The 23183-nt window shown below is 42.9% G+C and overlaps 1 protein-coding gene across 1 annotated transcript in view; it reads right to left on the reverse strand.

The window, feature by feature from the left end:
* Window positions 1–8558: 8558 nt before the first annotated feature.
* FSD2 (fibronectin type III and SPRY domain containing 2) overlaps window positions 8559–23183 on the reverse strand; it is a 30996-nt gene continuing 16371 nt past the window's right edge. Inside the window, exons 7-13 of the mRNA XM_060755227.2 lie at window positions 21861–22025; window positions 20294–20428; window positions 17415–17568; window positions 15664–15797; window positions 14891–15023; window positions 12134–12310; window positions 8559–8932 (exon numbers count right to left, since the gene is read on the reverse strand). Of these exons, the coding sequence (XP_060611210.2) occupies window positions 8683–8932; window positions 12134–12310; window positions 14891–15023; window positions 15664–15797; window positions 17415–17568; window positions 20294–20428; window positions 21861–22025 (1148 nt within the window). The 3' untranslated portion in view covers window positions 8559–8682. The remainder of the gene's footprint in view (window positions 8933–12133; window positions 12311–14890; window positions 15024–15663; window positions 15798–17414; window positions 17569–20293; window positions 20429–21860; window positions 22026–23183) is intronic.

Here is a 23183-nt window from a genome sequence, read left to right on the forward strand (position 1 = left end):
TTCCTTCCATCTTTCCTCCCCCCTCTCTCTTTCTCCTTCCTTCCTTCTTTCCCCTTGGTTTTTCCCTCTTTCTCCTTCCTTCCTTCTTTCCCCTTTGTCTTTCCCTTCTTTCCTTAACTCTCTCTTTCTCCCTCCCTCCTTCCCTTCCACCCTTTCGTCCTTCCTTCCATCTTTCCTCCCCCCTCTCTCTTTCTCCTTCCTTCCTTCTTTCCCCTTGGTTTTTCCCTCTCTTTCTCCTTCCTTCCTTCCTTCCTTCCTTCCTTCCTTCCTTCCTTCCTTCCTTCTTTCCCCTTTGTCTTTCCCTTTTCCTTAACTCTCTCTTTCTCCCTCTCTCCCTCCTTCTCTTCCACCCTTTCGTCCTTCCTTCCATCTTTCCTCCCCCCTCTCTCTTTCTCCTTCCTTCCTTCTTTCCCCTTGGTTTTTCCCTCTCTTTCTCCTTCCTTCCTTCCTTCCTTCCTTCCTTCCTTCCTTCCTTCTTTCCCCGTGGTTTTTCCCTCTCTTTCTCCTTCCTTCCTTCCTTCCTTCCTTCCTTCCTTCCTTCCTTCCTTCCTTCTTTCCCCTTTGTCTTTCCCTTTTCCTTAACTCTCTCTTTCTCCCTCTCTCCCTCCTTCCCTTCCATCCTTTCGTCCTTCCTTCCATCTTTCCTCCCCCCTCTCTCTTTCTCCTTCCTTCCTTCTTTCCCCTTGGTTTTTCCCTCTCTTTCTCCTTCCTTCCTTCCTTCCTTCCTTCCTTCCTTCCTTCTTTCCCCATTGTCTTTCCCTTCTTTCCTTAACTCTCTCTTTCTCCTTCCCTCCTTCCCTTCCACCCTTTCATCCTTCCTTCCATCTTTCCTCCCCTCTCTCTCTTTCTCCTTCTTTCCCCTTGGTTTTTCCTCTTCTTTTCTTCCCTCCCTCCCTCTTTCTCCCTCCCTCCCTCCTTCCTTCCATTCCACCCTTTTGTCCTTCCTTCCCTCTCTTTCTTTCTCCTTCCCTCCTTCTTTCCTTCCTTCTTTCCCCTTTGTCTTTCCCTTCTTTCCTTACCTCCCTCTTACTTCCTCCTACCTTTTTGTCTACCCTCCTATCCTGTCGTCTGGCATAGACACTGAGAACTGGGAAGACCTGGCCCTTGAATGCTCCAGCTGGAGGTCGGCTGTGACCAGCAGTACTGTAGAATTTGAAGAGGCATGAATGGAGGGAAATGTACCAAGAGGAAGGCGCATCAAGCCAATCCCAACCAGGACCGCCTTCCACCTGGAAACTAATATCCTCACTGTGGGAGAACATGCAGATCAAGGATAGGTCTCCACAGTCACCTACGGTCCGGACCCACCGCCAGTACACTGATCTTGGAAGACAATCCTACTCCGACAAGGATTGATTGCTTAAGTACTAAGTAAATAACAAAATAGAACAAACTGCAGCCTTTACTGGATCACCACTCCCATTAGTTCAGTGGTTCTCAACTTTCCTAATCCCACGACCCCTTAATATGCTTCCTCGTGTTATGGTGACCCCCAACCATAAAATTAGTTTCATTGCTACTTCATAACTGTCATTTTGCTGCTGTTATGAATAGTAATGCAAATATCTGATATGCAGGATGTATTTTCATTCACTGGACCAAATTTGGCACAAATAACCAATACACCCAAATTTGAATACTGGTGGGATTGGGGGAGGGTATTGATTTTGTCATTTGGGAGTTGTAATTGCTGGGATTTATAGTTCACCTACCATCAAAGAGCATTTTGAACTCCTCCAACGATGGAATTGAATCAAACTTGGCACACATAATTCCCCTGACCAACAGAAAATACTGGAAGGGTTTGGTGGGCACTGACCTTGAGTTTTGGGAGTTGTAGTTCACCTACATTAAGAGAGAACTGTGGACTCAAACAATGATGGATCTGGACCATCCTTGGTATGAATTATCAATATGCCCAAATGTAAACACTGGTGGTGAAAGAAGGTGAAAGAAGAAAGCGCAAAAGCTGGGTTGCAGCTAAATATCAAAAAAACCAAGATTATGGCAACAAGAATGATTGACAACTGGAAAATAGAGGGAGAAACCGTGGAGGCCGTGACAGACTTTGTATTTCTAGGCGCAAAGATGACTGCAGACGCAGACTGTGGCCAGGAAATCAGGAGACGCTTCCTTCTTGGGAGGAGAGCAATGTCCAATCTCGATCAAATAGTAAAGAGTAGAGACATCAGACTGGCAACCAAGATCCATTGCCTAGTCAAAGCCATGGTATTCCCTGTAGTCACCTACGGATATGAGAGCTGGACCTTAGGGAAGGCTGAGCGAAGGAAGATAGATACTTTTGAGCTGTGGTGCTGGAGGAAAGTCCTAAGAGTGCCTTGGACTGCGAGAAGATCCAACCAGTCCATCCTCCAGGAAAGAAAGCCCGGCTGCTCATTGGAGGGAAGGAGACTAGAGACAAAATTGAAACCCTTTGGCCACATCAAGAGGAGACAGCAAAGCCTAGAGAAAGGAATGATGCTGGGGAAAGTGGAAGGCAAAAGGAAGAGGGGCCGACCAAGGGCAAGATGGATGGATGGCATCCTTGAAGGGACTGGACTGACCTTGAAGGAGCTGGGGGTGGTGACGGCCGACAGGGAGCTCTGGCGTGGGATGGTCCATGAGGTCACGAAGAGTCGGAGACGACGGAACGAATGAACAACAACAAACACTGGTGGAGTTTGGAGAAAACAGACCTTGACATTTGGGAGTTTTAGTTGCTGGGATTTATAGTTCACCTACAATCAAAGAGCATTCTGAACCCCACCAACGATAGAATTGGGCCAAACTTCCCACATTGAACGTCCATAACTAACAGAAAATACTGTGTTTCTGGTGGTCTTTGGTGACCCCTCTGACACCCCCTCGCGACCCCTCCAGGGGTCCCGACCCCCAGGTTGAGAAACACTGCATTAGTTGTAGTCAGGATGCTTAATGATGAGGAATACAGGAGTTGTAGTTGAACATCTGGAAGGCAACACCAAATGGCATGGAGGGCCAGATTCGGACTGCGGAACTTGAGTTTGGCACATGTGATTTAGTAATTAAAATTAGCCAGGTTATTTTGCACCTGTATCAGGAAAATAAACATCTTGCCTTTCCTTGAGAACATAAATAGAATAAATTTAAGATACAATTTGCTGAACTGTCATGACAACCAACCTCTGCTGCTGTGACAGATGTCTCATTCTACCTACTGAAAGGACCAGCTGTAAAAGGCGCACACGCACACATGTATCTGTCTCATATACACTCATGCACACCCAACAAAGAGATGGTTCTTATCACAAAAACGATGGAGAGGATGTTGATGGTGATGACTTTGATGAATTCCCAGAAATGACCTTTTCCAAAAAGTGGACACTCAGAAACAAAGGGAATGGGGGAAAGGATATGATTGGACAGCATGTTGAAACAAATACTGAATAATCCCTCCTGATTCATCATCTCGTGTGGGCGGAAGAAAATGAGTTCCGGCTGAGCTGTTCAATGCAAAATATACTTTGAACCCCGTCAGGACTGAAAATCAGACTAATTCAAACATCTCTGTCATTCTTAATACCGATTTAGCATACATTTGCAGTGCAAACCGTGTGTGCGCTCTTTTACAGGGAAGCTGAAAAGATTTTTGAAAACCCAATACTTGGAATGCAAACTACTACACACCAAATATTCATTTCAAAGCTGGCTTGTACATGAAAATGACACTTATGACTCATGTGGATGAGGTGACTCAAAAAGCACCCAACATGAACTTGACTGCATTTGTCAGGCCTGTAAACAAGAAGCCTACAGATCTATGTCTCACGTGGATACCGATCTTCTCTTCTGCAGGCATGTTTAGAGACAAGCTGGGATGTGTCCAGAAGAGGGTGGCTCAAATGATCAAGGGTCTGGAGAACAAGCCCTATAAGGAGCGGCTTAAAGAGCTGGGCATGTTTAGCCTGAAGAAGAGAAGGCTGAGAGGAGACATTATATTGACAAGCTGGAATGTGTCCAGAGGAGGGTGACTCAAATGATCAAGGGTCTGATCAAGCCCTATGAGGAGCGGCTTAAGGAGCTGGGCATGTTTAGCCTGAAGAAGAGAAGGCTGGGAGGAGATATGATAGCCATGTATAAATATGTGAGAGGAAGCCACAGGGAGGAGGGAGCAAGCTTGTTTTCAGCTGCCCTGAAGACTAGGATGCAGAGCATTGGCTTCAAACTTCAGGAAAGGAGATTCCCCCTGAACATTAGGAAAAACTTCCTGGCTGTGAGATCTGTTCAGCAGTGGAACTCTCTGCCCTGAAGTGTGGTAGAGGCTACTTATTTGGAGGCTTTTAAACAGAGGCTAGATGGCCATCTGTCGGGGGTGCTTTGAATATGATTGTCTGCTTCTTGACAGAATGGGGTTGGACTGGATGGCCCACGAGGTCTCTTCCAACTCTATGATTCTATGATTCTAACTCCAATTTGGTGGGGGGCAAAGGAGTGCTTTCAAAATGTCGCTGTTGGCCTCTTGCCCAACTTTCCTCCTATTTCCTCAGTGTAATCCAGTTGCAAATGGAGTTTTTGATTTTGACATTTGGGAGTTGTAGTTGCTGGGATTTAAATAACTGATATGCAGGATGTATTTTCATTCACTGGACCAAATTTGGCACAAATACCTTATATGTCCAAAATTGAATACTGGTGAGGTTGAGTGGGGGATTGATTTTGTCATTTGGGAGTTGGAGTTGCTGGGATTTAGAGTTCACCTACAATCAAAGAGCATTCTGAACTCCACCAACGATGGAATTGAACCAAACTTGACACACAGAACTCCCTTGACCAACAAAAAATACTGGGGTTTGGTGGGCATTGACCTTGAGTTTTGGAGTTGTAGTTCACCTCCATCGAGAGAGCACTGAGGACTCAAACAATGATGGATCTGGACCAAACTTGGCACAAATACTCAATATACCCAAATGTGAACACTGCTGGAGTTTTTGGAAAAAAGACCTTGACATTTGGGAGTTGTAGTTGCTGGGATTTAGGGTTCACCTACAATCAAAGAGCATTCTGAACTCCACCAACGATGGAATTAAATCAAACGTGGCACATAGAACTCACACAACGAACAGAAAATACTGGAAGGGATTGGGGGACATTGACCTTGAGTTGTAGTTCACCTACATCCAGAGAGCACTGCAGACTCAAAAAATGATAGATCTGGACCAAACTTGGCACGAAAACGCAATATGCCCAAATCTGAATGTATTTTCATTCACTGGACCAAATTTGGCACAAATATCCGATATGCCCAAATTTGAATACTGGTGGGGTTGGGGGAGATTGATTTGGTCATTTGGGAGTTGTAGTTTCTGGGATTTATAGTTCACCTACAATCTAAGAGCATTTCAAACTCCACCACGGATGGAATTGAACCAAACTTGGGACACAGAACTTCCATGGTCAACAGAAAATACTGGAAGGGTTTGGTGGGCAGTGACCTTGAGTTTTGGAGTTGTAGTTCACCTATATCCAGAGAGCACTGTGGACTCAAATACACATTTTTTGTCATCTTGATCATCCTTGGATTAGAAGGCAGGAAAATAATCTATATTGTTTCCCCATCCTGCCATTCTTTCTTGGCTCAAGATTAGTTTCCAAGTCCAAGGGAGTAAAGTATTCCACATTGGAGCCTGTTTCACAGACCTTTGGCATCTTTATGACTGGGAGTCCTCCTATTGAGACAAATTGCAATATTTTACTTCAGCTCCCACTATTGCCCCCTCGTGGTGATGATCCCCAGTGCCGGCATTTCCACTGAAAACAGATTTCAACATCTGGTGTCACAAAATCCTGCAAAATGTTGGAACCTTGTGGTTGATGATTGTTTGTGTAGGTCAGGGGTGTCATTTGCAAATGTGACAATAGGACCATAATCATCTATATCAGTGGTTCTCTACCTTCTGAATGCTGTGACCCCTTAACACAGTTCCTCATGTTGTGGTGACCCCCAACCATAAAATTACTTTCATTGCTCCTTCATAAGTGTAATTTTGCTATTCCTATGAATCATAATGTAACTATCTGATATGCAGGATGGATTTTCATTCACTGGACAAATTTTGGCACAAATACCTGATACGCCCAAATTTGAATACTGGTGGAATTGATTTTGTCATTTGGGAGTTGTAGTTACTGGGATTTATAGTTCACCTACAATCAAAGAGTATTCTGAACTCCACCAACGATAGAATTGGGCCAAACTTGGCACACAGAACCCCCATACTAACAGAAAATACTGTGTTTTCTGGTGGGCTTTGGTGACCCCTCTGACGCCCCCTCATGACCTCCCCCCAGGGGTCCCGACCCCCAGATTGAGAAACACTGATCTATATCTATATCTTATCTATTATATACATAATAAAAGTGAAAATATGGATGTGTGTATGTGGTTGGGGTGCCCCCTTCCACAGATATGCTGCCACTTCCACAAACAGCTTAACTCACAGTGCTGAGGAGCCACCAAAAGCCCTCCCTCCAATGACATTTCTGGTTATAGTGAGTGCCTTGAACATGTATCCCAACCCCTGCCAATATCTCCCCCCAAAAAACCATACTGCCCACCACTCAAGAAATGATTTCATTCGGGGACAATTTCATCCTAGATTTTATGTGTTTCCTCCACCACAGACATCCCAGTGTTTCTTACTCTCTCAATTGGTGTGGCATTTGCATGATCCCACCCACTCCCTCTCCCTTAAAGCTTTCCTACTCTTCTCAACTCTGTCTGCACAACAAACAGAGCAGAACTAATCAGCAATTAAACATACTGGAGGAGTTTGGGGGATTGACTCCACATGATGGAAGTTGCAGTTTATGTTGCATGAAGTCGGAGCACTGTGACCCCCCCCCCCAATGACAATGAACCTGGATCACATTTGGCACACAGAACCCCCATAACAAAAAACATACTGGAGAGATTTGGGGGAATTCACCTTGATTTATAGCCGTTATAGGTTTTGGGATGTATAGTTCACTTGCAATCAAAGGACCCCAACAATGATGGCCCTGGACCTCACTTGGCACATGGAACCACTATGACCAACTGAAAATACTGGAGGGGTTTAAGGAGCACTAACCTTCATTTCTGGAAGTTGTAGTTCACTTACATCCAGAAACACTGTGACCACCACCGATGACGGATTTGGACCAAACTTGGCAGACAGAAGCCCTCTGACCAAATGAACCCACTGGATTTGAGGGGACTGACCCACCATAGTGGGAGTTGTAGTTTATCCTGCAGCAAGAGATCAGACTGAAGCCCACCAATGATGCATCTAGAGCAAACTTGCTCAACATGACAAACTTCTATTGCTAAAGGAGTTTCAGGGGATTAATCTGACATGATGTGAGTTGTAGTTCACCCACAGCCTTATGCATTTTGTAAAATAAAAAAAGACCTTTTCAAATAACCTGGGCAACGCTGGGTACCCAAGGTAGTAAAGAAATACAAAACAGTTATGATTGCAAAGAATCATAGAATCAAAGAGTTGGAAGAGACCTCATGGGCCATCCAGTCCAACCCCATTCTGCCAAGAAGCAGGAATATTGCATTCAAAGCGCCCCTGACAGATGGCCATCCAGCCTCTGTTTAAAAACTTCCAAAGAAGGAGCCTCCACCACACTCCGGGGCAGAGAGTTCCACCACTGAACAGCTCTCACAGTCAGGAGGTTCTTCCTCATGTTCAGATGGAATCTCCTTTCTTGTAGTTTGAAGCCATTGTTCTGCGTCCTAGTCTCCAGGGCAGCAGAAAGCAAGCTTGCTCCCTCCTCCTTATGACTTCCTCTCACATACTTATACATGGCTATCATATCTCCTCTCAGCCTTCTCTTCTTCAGGCTAAACATGCCCAGCTCCTTAAGCCACTCTTCATAGGGCTTGTTCTCCAGATTCTTGATCATTTGAGTCACTCTCCTCTGGACACATTCCAGCTGGTCAATATCTCTCTTCAGTTGTGGTGCCCAGAATTGGACACAGTATTCCAGGTGTGGTCTAACCAAGGCAAAATAGAGGGGTTGCATGACTTCCCTGGACCTAGACACTAAATCCCATTGACTTTTTTTGCCGCCGCATCACATTGTTGGCTTATGTTTAACTTGTTGTCCACGAGGACTCCAAGATCCAAGGTCTAAAGTTTCTGCATTCATAACTGCTCAACTAGATGTTTGTAAACTAATCTGCATGGTTTCTTATTCCTTATTTCATTTTGAATTATCGTCACAAACAAAAACAGAACACAATCTTAACAAAATCCAAAGAGAATATCCAAAATCCAAAGAGGAGATTCCATCTGAACATGAGGAAGAACTTCCTGACTGTGAGAGCCGTTCAGCAGTGGAACTCTCTGCCCTGGAGTGTGGTGGAGGCTCCTTCTTTGGAAGCTTTTAAACAGAGGCTGGATGGCCATCTGTCAGGGGTGATTTGAATGCAATATTCCTGCTTCTTGGCAGAATGGGGTTGGACTAGATGGCCCATGAGGTCTCTTCCAACTCTTTGATTCTATGATTCTATGATTCTATTAATATGGTTGCAATAGTGAGCTGAAAGTTTACTAGAGTTGCACAATGCAAGCCATGTTTGCTCAGAAACAAATTCCGTAGAGCTCAATGTGTTTTAATTTCAGGACTGTAGGTACTGAATGGTAACCTCTTTCATGAAAGTGCATAAGGGGGCATTGCAATGCCGTTTTCAATCTTGAGCGTGCCAGGTCCTTCCACAGCAAAACAGGGGCACACAAAATCTTGGAAGAGGCCATGGAAAGAATACAAGTGCTGCATGATGTCTGGGTTGAAAAATGAGAGGCTCCCTTTGTCATAATCCAGCAGAAGGCCAATTCTCCGAGGCGGGATGGTCAGCCTGATATCTGGGGTCATCCTATTGTTGAGAAATTCATAGGTATGTCTGTGAGAAAAGAGAGGGCAACAAACACACACACAAACAGAGAAGTCCTTGAAACTGCAGGCTCATAGAATTGGTTTTCCTTGCTTTTACATTTTCCCATTAGGCCTAACACATTTCAAAAACTAAAAGCGAAAAGGAGAAAAATGGGAAAAGAAGGTAAAAGTGTTTTTGAATATACATAATCTAGTAATTGAGTAGACATATGTATTTTATATAAGATGGTTAGCATTCTAAACCTCAAAAACAATAAAGCTGTTAAAATCCTTTATACTGAATAGTAATTGTGTTGCTGAAGGCTTTCATGGCTGGAATAACTGGGTTGCTATGAGTTTTCCAGCCTGCATGGAAATGTTCCAGAAGCATTCTCTCCTGATGTTTCACCCACATCTATGGCAGACATAGATGTGGGCAAAACGTCAGGAAAGAATGTTCCTGGAACATGGCCGTACAGCCCAGAAAACTCACAGCAACCCAATGAATAGTAATTGTCCCAAACTAGAACGTAAATCTTTTTACTGCAATAAGGATTGGCAAGATCCAGATGCTAACCACCAGTTAAATTCAAACTCAAAGGATTATTTGAGACCACTCTCACAGCCACCATGTCAGACTACACAGAGAAACCACTGAAATCCACAAGCATGTGGACAATTTCAACAAAAAAGAGGAAAGCATGAAAATGAGCAAAATCTGGCTACCAGTATTTAAAAAAAAAACGTTAAAATCAGGACAATAAATAAAGAGCAACACTGAAAAAAACAGGGGAATTCCAGGCAAAAATCAGTCAGGGTCAGCTAACACCTCTCAACAAAGGATTCCCCCAGAAAGCAGTCAGTCAGACTTTGAAGCTACAAGGCCATTTAATGCTAATCAAAGTGGCCAAATGCAACATTCACACCTGCCTCAAACAGGCAAGAGTTTTTTCTCCCACCCTGGACATTCCACAGATATATAAACCCCACTTGCCTAGTATCACAACCTCTGAGGATACCTGCCATAGATGTGGGAGAAACATCAGGAGATTATGCTTCTGAAACATGGCCATACGGCCTGGAAAACTCACAGCAACCCAGTGATTCCAACCATGAAAGCCTTTGACCACACAATAAACTGCATTGGTGGTAAATGATGGAGCAGATTGTGTGCAGCAACATCCAAGTCTTTTGCTAGTTGTGTCCATTATTTCCAAATTAATTCTGCCCCGTCTATCCCTGGCCAGTGGTCAAGCTCCCTATCATTGGCTGCATGGGGAGTTTGGCATGGTGAGAACTTTTCACTCCACACAAGAGGGTCAAAGGTAGGCAGACTTCCAAATGTTATATTGTGTAGAAGCAACCAAAAGAAATATAAGGGTGCAAGAAAGAACCAACTCCTTCTAGTAGCTATGAAAACTGTTCAAGGAAGTTAGTAGCAGAGGGAAACTCACTTCCCGGATCTATTTTCAGACTTCATACTTTTTCCCAGGTTCAAACTTCTAAGATAATATATGAAAAATGGATGAAGCAAAACAATTAATACAAGTTACCCCTTTCAGGCCACTGGACAGTTGCTAATACGATTTTTTTTAAAAGTCTGACCATGATGGCAACAATAAGTGTAAAACCCATCTGTCTGGTGACAGAAGCCAACTTTCTTCAGTGAGAGACATTGAACTCTGTTAGATATATATTAGGGCTGGGCAGTTTCGTTTCGTTAATTCGTAATTCGTTAAAAATTCGTTAATTTTTCAATTACAAAACGATAACGAACCAGTCTGGAGCAATTTTAAAAAAAAAACGAATTTTTAAATCGTTTCGTAAATGTTTTGTATTTCGTTATTGTATTCGTTTCGTTATCGTTTTGAGGTCGTTTCGTTATTATTTCCGCATGTCTGGGGCAAGTTTTATAGTTGTTTTTGGTTTTCTAAGGGTTTTAATAGTTGTTTTTGGTTTAATTAAGCTTCAGAAGTTCCCCCTGTCCCATTTGGAGGTTTTTTAGCGTATTGTGCGGTCGCGTCCACCATTAACGAATCGATTCGTTATTGTTTTGTAATTTTTTTCACATTTACGAAATTTCGTAAATATCTAACTTTTTTAAAGGAAAATTTTGTAATTATTTTAAATAACGAAACACAAAAACCCCCAAAAAACGAATCGATTTTAGAAACAAATTTTTCCGTTGTTACCCAGGCCTAATATATATATATATATATATATAATTGGAGCTCCCGGTGGCGCAGTGGGTTGAAGTGCTGAGCTGCTTCGCCAGTTCGATTCCGGGGAGCAGCGTGAGCTTCCACTGTCAGCCCTAGCTTCTGCCAACGTAGCAGTCTGAAAACATGCAAATGTGAGTAGATTACTAAGTACCGCTCCGGCGGGAAGATAAGGGTGCTCCATGCAGTCATGCTGGCCACATGACCTTGGAGGTGTCTATGGACAACGCCAGCTCTTCGGCTTAGAAATGGAGATGAGCACCAACCCCCAGACTCGGACACAACTGGACCTAATGTCAGGGGGCAAACTTTACCTAATTAATTAATTATATAATATAATGTATATATGTATATATGTATACGTGTATGTATGTATGTGTGTGTGTGTGTGTGTATATATATATATATATATATATATATACATACACACACACACACACACATACACACACACACACATACACACACACACACACTGATATTGTACTATGCTAATAATTTAATATATTGTATGTAAATATACCTTCGGGGTGAGAAGAGCGCCATATAAATGTCATAAATAAATAAATAAATTTATAGTTCGCCTCTACAATCAAAGAGCATTCTGGACTCCAACAACAATGGAATTGAACCAATCTTGGCATGCCAAACTCCCATGACCAACAGAAAATACCAGAAGGGTTTGGTAGGCATTGACTTTGAATTTTGGAGTCGTAGTTCACCTACATCTCGAGAGCACTGTGGACTCAAACCATGATGGATCTAGACCAAACTTGGTAGAAATACTCGCTATGCCCAAATGTGAACACTGGTGGAGTTTTAAGAAAATAGACCTTGACATTTGGGAGTTGTAGTTACTGGGATTTATAGTTCACCTACAATCAAATAGCATTCTGAACTACACCAAAGGTAGAATGGAACCAATCCTGGCATGCAAAAGTTCCATGACCAATATTCTCTTCCCTTCCTGGTGGACCATCACAGACCAAGGATCAGGATGGGGACAGTACCTGGAAGCCGTGACCGTGTGCCTCATGCACCAGGAGGAATGGGTCATGCCCAAATAGCTGTCCCTCGATGCATTTTCAAAAGCCACGCCAACACGGTATTCAATTTTTTCGTCAACATATACCTCCCAGTAGTGTTTTCCGTGGAATGGTATTGGGTTTCCCAGTATCGCGATGGATCTGGCAAAAAGGAAATCATCAAATCAAAGAATCATAAAATCATAGAGATGGAAGAAACTCCAAGGGCCATCCAGTCCAACCCGATTCTGTCATGCAGATATACATAAGAAAAGCACACCTGACAGATGGCCATCCAACCCTTCTGTAAAGATCTCCAAAGTAGGAGATTCCAACACTCTCCAAGGCAGCATATTTGGATCTTATATTCATGCCTTTGAATGGTTCTATGCATTTTAACTATGTTGTAGTCAAGACTTGAGTGGGTAAGAAATTAACAGCAACAAAACACCAATAGTAAACAAACTTGATCAATCTCCTACATGTTATCCCTACATCTATCATGCCACTTCTCTGCCTTCTTTTCTTCAAGCTGATTCTACCCAACTATCTCAGGATGCTTCTACACCACAGGTGGTGCAATGGGTTACACCATTGAGCCCCTGAGCTTGCTAACCTGAAGGTTGGTAGTTCGAATCCATGGGATGGGGTGAGCTCCCGCTGTGAGCCCCAGCTTCTGCCAACCTAGCAGTTTGAAATCATGCAAATGTGAGTATATAAATAGATACTTCTCTGGCGGGAAGGCAAACAGGCGCTCCAAGGAGTTATGCTGTCCACACAACCAGGAGGTGTCTATGGGCAATGCAGACTCCTTGGCTTGGAAATGGAGATGAACACCTCCAACAGAACCGGAAATTGAGCAGCACCTCTAGAAGCCAGGGATGAAAAGAGAAGCCTTTGCCTTTGTGTTTGTCTGTCAATCTCTGTGAATTTCTGTTAATTGAACCAAGGCATTCAATGTTTGCCTGTATTGTGTTTCTATATACTGTAATCCACTTTAAGTCCCCTTAGGGAGATAGGCCCTGCTCTCGATCCCGCCTGCTTCTCAAGCACAGCTGGCAGAGACGAGAGATAGGGCCTTCTCGGTGATGGCTCCTTGGCTGTGGAATGCCCTTCCTACGGACATTAGACTAGCACCATCTCTAATGGTATTCCGCAAAAAAGTGAAGACCTGGCTGTTTGAGCAGGCGTTCGAATAATTAGTGCAATGATTGGTTAATGAACACTGGAATGGAACAATGGATGACGAATCTGGAACATGTTTTTGATGACGAGACGACAGTGAATGGGTATTGTAGTAACTGTTTATTAATTGTGTAATGTGTTAGGTTGTTAACTGTTTTTATACTGTAGCACTGAATTTTTGCTGTTCGTATTTGTTGTGAACCGCTGTGAGTCGCCTTCGAGCTGAGAACAGCGGTATATAAGTCAGGTAAATAAATAAATAAATAAATAAATAAATAATAAAGTGTTGTTGTTACTACACTTGATTTTGTAGTTTGTAGAGGCACTAGAAGTTAAAGTGGTGCCAAACAGCCTTTATTTTCCCATCGTGGTCAACTGTGAATCGCACAAATGGTATTTCCTGGCCCCCTCCTTCCTAAGCTTTCGAAAAAAACCCCCTGAAAAATTGGCTCTTTGAGCAAGCTTTTGGAGCCTCAGCTTAATCAGATAAACCTTGAATTGGAAAACAACCTAGGAACGGCTAAGATGATGGAATGGATGAGGACTGAATATGACGACATAGTTTTAAAAACTTTTATTGTTTACTGGTTTGATGTTTTTAGTTATAATGTGATGTGGTGTTCTATTTTTATTGATGTATGTATTTTACATGTGGCATCGAATTGTGCCAATTGTTCGTTGTCCTGAGTCGCCTTTAGGCTGATATGGGCGGGGTAAAAATGATATAAATAAATTCTACAAGGCAGGTATATCAAGTTTTGGGGTGGCCGTCTTGAACATGGACTGACTTAGAAAAGAGACAGTTATGTTATGGCAAAAGGTAAAATAAAATTCCATATAGATAGAATCATAGAATCATAGAATCCAAGAGTTGGAAGAGACCTCCTGGGCCATCCAGTCCAACCCCATTCTGCCAAGAAGCAGGAATATTGCATTCAAAGCACCCCTGACAGATGGCCATCCAGCCTCTGTTTACAAGCTTCCAAAGAAGGAGCCTCCACCACACTCCGGGGCAGAGAGTTCCACTGCTGAATGGCTCTCACAGTCAGGAAGTTCTTCCTCATGTTCAGATGGAATCTCCTCTCTTGTAGTTTGAAGCCATTGTTTTGCGTCCTAGTCTCCAAGGAAGCAGAAAACAAGCTTGCTCCCTCCTCCCTGTGGCTTCCTCTCACATATGTATACATGGCTATCATATCTCTTCTCAGCCTTCTCTTCTTTAGGCTAAACATGCCCAGCTCCTTAAGCCGCTCCTCATAGGGCTTGTTCTCCAGATCATTTAAGTCGCCCTCCTCTGGACACATTCCAGCTTGTCAATATCTCTCTTGAATTGTGGTGCCCAGAATTGGACACAATATTCCAGGTGTGGTCTAACCAAAGCAGAATAGAGCATGGGGAGCATGACTTCCCTAGATCCAGACACTATGCTCCTATTGATGCAGGCCAAAATCCCATTGGCTTTTTTTGCCGCCACATCACATTGTTGGCTCATGTTTAACTTATTGTCCACGAGGACTCCAAAATCTTTTTCACACGTACTGCTCTCAATATACGCTATACCTTGTGAAACTGTTTTCACCAAAAGGCAAATCTCTTTTTTGACTTTCAGTCTTGCTACACGAAATGGTCAGCCCATCTTCCAGGACAGACAGTAAGGGATGTGCTGTCTCCTCATTCAAAATAAAGGAGGTGCCTGTAAGAAAACGAGAATACCATCACTGACAAAGTAATTATAGCTATTATAACTATTTATGTATTTATTTGTAACCCACCCTGCTCTCGATCCCGCCTGCAACACAGGCACGGCTGGCAGGGACGAGAGACAGGGCCTTCTCGGTGGTGGCCCCTCGGCTGTGGAACGCCCTTCCCACGGACATTAGATTGGCCCCCTCATTGATGGTATTTCGAAGAAAAGTGAAAACCTGGTTATTTGAACAGGCGTTTGAATAGGCAGTGCAATGAATTTAGGAATGGAACTACGGATGACGAGTTTGGACCATGATTCTAGTTATGAGAAGCCACTTGAATGTTTACTACTGTTTAATTGTTTAGTCTGCTACTGTGTTAATTGTTTTTAAATACCTTGTTGATGCCGCATTGAATTTCTGCTTTGATTGCTTTGCTTTGCTTTTGCTTTGCTTGATTGTTGTTAACCGCTATGAGTCGCCTAAGGGCTGAGAATAGCGGTATACAAATGAAGTAAGTAAGTAAGTAAATAAATAAATATCTCCTTGGGGGGGACTCAGGGCAGGATTGTTCCAAATCATCCCCATTGCATTGTACTACACATTTTGCAAGTAGAAAGACTAGTGGTAATTTATTGTTCTTGGGACCTGTGCTCAGGATGGAGATGGAATCACTCTTGTCACTAGAGCCACCCGGATTGAGGGCTTTCACCGAGACGAGGTAATGCTGCTGCGGCTCCAGCTGAATCAACGTTTCACAGTTTGGAATTCCAACAATAGACCTGAAGAAGAAAGAGAAAGAAGTGTGTGCCGAGACACACAGGAGTCCGATATCATTTCTGTATTTATTGCATATATGATTGGGGTGGGGGTGGGAGGCCAGATGTCTCTCCAATCTGGCTGCTACATTAAAATCAGAACATGTGTGGACAGAACAACAACAACAACAATAATAATTTATATTCCACCCTTCTCACCCTGAAGGGGACTCTGGGCACCATCACATCACACATACACGGCAAATATTCAATGCCGCTTTGTATGGACAATACACTGACAGACAGAACAGAAAGGAGGTGTTCTCGACTCAGTGTCCAGCTGTTTTTGGTGCCACGTAAGGTGAGTCTAGCCACAGGGGGGTGCTGTTGCTCCATTCTCTATGACGAAGAGCCGTCAGGAATTCCTCCTTCCTTTTTGGTCACCCAGCGTTTTCTGATCTTCCTTTTCTTTATCGTGTCGTAAAACACCTCTCCCGCTTTTAGCAGTACATAATTTCTCTAATTAGAGCTAAAGCTGTTTTCGAACTGCTTAGGTAAACAGTGAGCAGGGCTGACAGTCGACTGCTCATGCCGACCCGGGACTTCGAACTTGCAACCTTCCTGTTGACAGATCTTATAGTTGCTGGTGATTTACCAGCTGTGCCAACTCACACAGAATCTGAAAAATTACATCCGAAAGCGTAAGGAACATGTATACACACAGAAGTCGAATATTTGAATTTCTGACATCACAACAAATCGGGTGTCAACAATTATATATTAATGTAGGAGCAATAAAATAGGGCTGAAACTCTGGTAGAAAAATGTATCTTCAGTTTCTGGCACAGGATAAACGGAACACCCTTCCTCATACTTTCTTGAATGCTGAGGGTTTTTCAAAGATGTGACAAGACCTCAAAAGGGCCAGCTTTAGCACAACAGGTTAATCACCAGATGCAGCTGTAGTAAATGTTGCCAACCGAAAGGTTGATAGTTTGAGCTCCTGGGTGATAGGGTGAGCTCCTTACCTTCAGCCCAGCTCCCTGCCCACCTAGTGAATCGAAAACAAGAATGTGAGTAGATGAATAGGAACCACAATAAGTGGGGAGGTATTTTAGGTACGGTGTTTCGATCAGAAAAAAAAGGAGGAAAGTTTACGAACAAAGAAAGCTCTTCAGCAAGGAGATGGAGCAACAGCACCCCCTGTGGCCGGAACCGAGCACAGCCTCCAAAGATGCTGAAAGATGGGAGAAAGCCTATATATACAACTCTATCTGTTGTCTGGCTTGTCATTGTATAATCGGCATTGAATGTTTGTTTGTTTGTTTATTTATTTCATGCATTTCTACCCCGCCCAACCTGATGTCCTTAGGGAGAGAGTTCTGCAGATGGGGGGCCACTGCCGAGAAGGCCCTGTCTCTCGTCCCCATCAACTGCATTTGCGAAAGTGGTGGGATCGAGAGCAGGGCCTCTCCTGACAATCTTAAGCTTCATGATGGTTCGTAACAGGAGATACGTTTGGACAAGTGATGTGTTCTGTGATCCACCCTGAGTCCCCTTCAGGGTGAGAAGGGCAGAATATAAATACTGTAAGTAAATAAACAAACAAGGCACAGACTCATCTAACACTACGCTACTCACTCTGTAATAACGTCCACATCCTCTCCATCTGTCAGCCTGGACAATTCAATTGTGTAGGAGTCCACAGGATTTGTGTTGCCACATTCCCAGCGTATAAGTGCTGCATGTTCACAGCTCTGAATCGCCTTACTGTTGATAACAGGTGGCAGAGGAGCTGAAAATATATGTAAGATAGTGCTGTCTGGTTCACTAGATAATCAGATACTTTCCGAAGGCAATTTACAACATGATTAGTGGAGCACAACCTGGGGATCACAACCAGATACAGTGAAGACATCTGCCCTTGCGCTGTGCTACTCTGCTGCTGAGTACGCATGCCCAGTGTGGAACACATCTCACCATGCTAAAACAGTGGATGTGGCTCTTAATGAGACATGCTGCATTCTCACAGGGTGCCTGCGCCCTACACCACTGGAGAAATTACACTGCTTAGCCGGTATTGCACCACCTGACATCCTCCGGGAAGTAGCAGCCAGTAGTGAAAGGACCAAGGCAGAGACATCTCCAGCTCATCCCCTGTTTGGGTATCAGCCAGCACGTCAACGACTTAAATCAAGAAATAGTTTTCTAAGATCTACAGAGACACTCACTGGAACACCTCAGCAAGCGAGAGTCCAAAAGTGGCAGGCTCACACCCAGAATCTCATTCAGTAGCTGATACCAAATGAGAGATTCCCCCCTGGGCACACAGAGGACTGGGCAACTTGGAAGGCGCTGAACAGACTGCGCTCTGGCACCACGAGATGCAGAGCCAACCTTCAGAAATGGAGCTACAAAGTGGAATCCTCGACATGCGAGTGTGGAGAAGAGCAAACCACTGACCACCTGCTGCAATGCAACCTGAGCCCTGCCACATGCACAAGGGAGGATCTCCTTGCAGCAACACCAGATGTATTCCAAGTGGCCAGGTACTGGTCAAAGGACATTTAATCAACTACCAAACTCACAAATTTTGTATTTTGTCTGTTTGTTTGCTTTGTTCTGTTAGAAATGTAATATAATTGACTGGCTGCCCTGACACGATAAAAAAATAGTGGAGCTAGAATCACATTAAACTGGATGGATGGATGGATGGATGGATGGATGGATGGATGGATGGATGGATGGATGGAGGCTCCATAGAGAAGCTACCTTGGGTGGTAGGTTCTGGAGTCCAACACTACAATTCCTTTTGAGCTCTCAACTCTTCTCTTCTCTCCTTCTTCCCTCCTAAGACAGAGGTGTGCTTAGGGTGTGAGTTATCAAGTCTTTAGTGGGGAGAAGGTTCACCTTGACTTAATTTAATGAACCAAATTAAGGCCCAACAGAGCAGCCATTTCAGACAGAGGGCACGAGGTTGCAATAATATTTCATCAGAGCTCCTAGCTATCCTTCTCTCCCAAAAAGCTACCATCCAAGTTGTCTTACATTCCCACAATTGGCCAGCTTTCCTGATTCTTCCTCTCCTGTTGCCAACGTAGAGGGAAAATGTAATTGGCATTCCAATACATTTCAGAATGTACAATATAATGTTACCATCTTGTCCTTCATTTCAGGCAGCAAGATGTCTTAGACAGGGGCCCATTTCTATAGATTTCACATAATTCAGTGTTTCACAACCTTTGGCCCTCCAGGCGTTTTGGACTTCCACTCCAACAAGTCCTAACTGCTGGTAAGCTGGCTGGGATTTCTGGGAGTTGAAGTCCAAAACAACTGGAAGACCAAAGGATGGGAACCACTGACATAGTCTTCTATATAAATAAAAATGTAATGTTTGTTTGTGGGACTAACAGAACTCAAAAACAACTGGATGAATTGACACCAAATTTGGACACGACACACCTATCAGGCCAACAAGTGACCATCACTCATAAAAACACTGGAAAACACAGCAGAAGAGACTTAAAAAGCCAAAAAAAAATACATTACAACACATGTGCAAAATGACAGATATATATGCAAACACACATATATACACATATACACACACAAAACACGTATACACAGACAGGGGATGGCTACTAATCTATATAAATAAAATGTAATGTTTCTTTGTGGGATCAACATAACTCAAAAGCCACTGGACTAATTGATACCAAATTTGGACACAAGACACCTATCAGGCCAACGAGTGACCATCACTCATAAAAACATTGAAAAACACAGCAGAAAGGACTTAAAAAACCAAAAAAAACCCCATTACAATGCATGCACAAACACACATATATATACACACAAACACACACATATATACACACACATATATGCATATACACACACAAAACACATACACAGAAAAGGGGAAGGAAGGAAGGAAGAAGGAGAGAAGGAAGGAAAGAAAGAAGGGCAGAGAGGAAGGAAGGAGAGAAGGAGGGACAGAAAGAGGGAAAGAAAAAGGGAAAGAAGGAAAGAAAGGAAGGTAGAGAACAAAGGAAGGAGAGAAGGAGGGACAGAGTGGGAAAGAAAAAGGGAAAGAAGGGGAGAAAGAAAGAAGGAAAGAAAGGTAGAGAACAAAGGAAGGAGAGAAGGAGAGACAGAGTGGGAAAGAAAAAGGGAAAGAAGGGGAGAAAGAAGGAAGGAAAGAAAGGTAGAGAACAAAGGAAGGAGAAAAGGAAATAAAAAAGTGAAAGAGGGAAGGAAGGAGAGAAGAAACAAAAGAGAGAAAGAGAGAGGGAAGGAAGGAAAGGGACAAGGAAGGATGGAACCAAAGAGCAAAGGAAGCGAGAAAAGAGACAAGTAGAGAAGGAAGGAAGAAGAAGGGAAAGAAAAAGAGGAAAGGAAAGAGAGGGGGAAGGAAGGAGAGAAAGAAAGGAGAGAAAGAGGGAGGGAAGATTGGCCACAGCAACGCGTGGCAGATACAGCTAGTTCAAAATAAAAATTGAGGTCTGGGATTACTTTACCTGTCATGTAAACAGCTCTTTCGCTTGCTGGACTGATCCCAGCTCTGTTGAGTGCTTTGACCCAAAATTCATACTGTGTATTCGGTGTCAGGTTGGTAACTGTGCGGTATGTCTCTTTCACATTTAGCACAAACTCTGCAGTAGGAAGGTCCAAAAGGTAGTTATTTAACATGGGAATTTTCTGAAGCAACTTCTTAAAACTGTAGTACAGTGATGCTTTGGCATAAGAGTTTAATTCATTCAACGATCAAGCTCTTAACTCAAAATGATTTTATCTCAAAACAAATTTTCACATTGAAGTGCCCTGAAGTGCTATTAATCCAATCCCCGAACCCCGGCCCTATTTTTGTTACATGTTTCAAAATAAGAAAATTTACTTTATAAATAATAAATAATGTATAAATGCACGTTCACATGGAACCATCAAACAGAAAGATCAATAGGTTAATGTGAGTTTTCCAGGCTGCATGGCCATGTTCAAGAAGCATTCTCTCCTGACGTTTCACCCAGATCTATGTCGGGCATCCTCAGAGGTTGTGAGGTCTGTTGGAAACTAGGCAAGTGGTGTTTGTATATATGATATATATATATATATATATATATATATATATATATATATATATTGCAAAGCCTTGTAGCTTCAAGGCCTGGCTGTTTCCTGCCTGGGGTGATCCTTTGTTGGGAGGTGTTAGCTGGCCTTGATTGCTTCCTATCTGGAATTCTCCTGTTTTCTGAGTGTTGCTCTTGCTTTACTGTCCTGATTTTAGAGGCTTTTTTTTTTTAAAAAAAATACTGGTAGCCAGATTTTGTTCATTTTCATGGTTTCCTCCTTTCTGTTGAAATTGTCCACATGCTTGTGGATTTCAGTGGCTTCTCTGCGTAGTCTGACATGGTGGTTGTTAGAGTGGTTTTATCGTTGGTGGGGATCAGAATGCTCTTTGATTGTAGGTGAACTATAAATCCCAGCAACTATAACTGCCAAATGTAAAGGTTTGTTTTCCCCAAACTCCACCAATGTCCACATTTGGGCATATTGAATAGTCATGTCAAGTTTGGTCCAAATCCATAATTGTTTGAGTCCACAGTGCTCTCTGGATGTAGGTGAACTACAACTCCAAAACTCAAGGTCAATGCCCACCAAACCCTTCCAGTATTTTCTGTTGGTCATGGGAGTTCTGTGTGCCGAGTTTGGTTGAATTCCATCACTGGTGGAGTTCAGAATGCTCTTTGATTGTAGGTGAACTATAAATCCCAGAAACTACAACTCTTAAATTACAAAATCAATTCCTTCCCCAACTCCACCAGTATTCAAATCTGGACATATCAGGTATTTGTGACCAATTTGGTCCAGTGAATGGAAATACATCCTTCATACAAGATATTTCACATTTCATAACATCATAACAGAAGCAAAATTACAGTTGTGAAGTAGCAACAAAAATAATGTTATGGTTGGGGGTCATCATAACATGAGGCACTGTATTAAGGGGTTGGGGCATTAGGAAGGTTGAGAACCACTGATCTAAATATTCCTTCAAACAGACATTGCTGCTGTTGGTTTCCTTACCAGCTTGCTCTTCTTTGGACGTATCATTGTTTATCCTCTTGTAAAACAGTTGGTACCTTTCAACCAGATCTTCCGAAAAGAAACTCCAGCAGACTCGCACAGAGGTCCCTGTGGCTGAGTTGGGGTCCTGAGGGTTCATGACTGGTGCACAAGGAGGCAAAGTGGCTGGAATAGGGGAGGGAAGATCGGTACATAGATTTGACATGGTGAGCACTGAATATCAAGAAATCCCCATTTGTCAATACTACTTAACACCAGACCATAAGAAGAGGAATACACGAGCTCAAATTAATTAATCAATTTAGCCCAATATTACCTACAGCAATAGCAGGAAAACATTCCTCTCTGCCAAATCCTTAAACCTTACTGAGGCCCCATCTACACCACCATATAAAATCCCCATTATCTGCTCTGAACTGGGTTATATGGCAATGTAGACTCATATAATCCAGTTCAAAATAGATCATTCGGATATAAAATTAACCATTAATTAGATATCCTATTCCTTCTGATGAAGGCATGATGAAAATACATAATGCACTTATTGGAAAATATATATTGGATGTAACCATATTAGAAATAGGAATTAGAAAATATATATGAAATCACAAAGGGATATGTATGCATGAACTTCACTTCACTTAGGAAAATATTCTTTTCTTAAAAGCTGCAAATTAGGTGCCAGAAAGAGGCTAGAGAGAGGCCAGGGTCTAGGAAAGGAATGTCTAAGGCTTCTGGCAAATATCAAGACCCGTACCAAGCAGGGCTTATTGTAAGATTAATGAGGCTTCTTCAAGAGGGACTTATCTCAAGATTGATGGAAGCTCTTGCTATCAGTAGCCAGTGCAGACACTCTGGCGCTATGGCGTACAGGATGGCCCTCTAAATAAGCAGCTCTTTAGATAAAGATGCTTAATGGAAGATTGAAGGTGTTGAAGTTAAAATATGCTATTGAAGTCAATGTAAAAGTGGAATTTTGTGATGCACATTGTGATGCTTGTATGATGCATGCATATTATTTGAAAGGGTATATAAACCAAGGCAATTCTTTTGTTCAGCATTCTGTTTCCTGGAATACCAGCAGGGTCCATATCCGGTTGGCACCAACCGAGAATAAACCGTACTTTTACAGACCTCAGGAACTCTCTTTTGTCTCTTTTCCTCAAACCTTCTCCCTGCCATTTCATTTTGGAGAGCCAGGCCATTTTCACTTCAGCCTATCACAAACCTCTTTGGGATCTTAACTTCTTTGGAGTAATGGCAAACACACATTCCAATATTCCATTAATGAAATCAAGCCATGCAAACCTGCACAGACGTAAA

Source organism: Anolis sagrei, chromosome 9, assembly GCF_037176765.1.
Source record: "Anolis sagrei isolate rAnoSag1 chromosome 9, rAnoSag1.mat, whole genome shotgun sequence".
NCBI classification, from domain to species: domain Eukaryota; kingdom Metazoa; phylum Chordata; class Lepidosauria; order Squamata; family Dactyloidae; genus Anolis; species Anolis sagrei.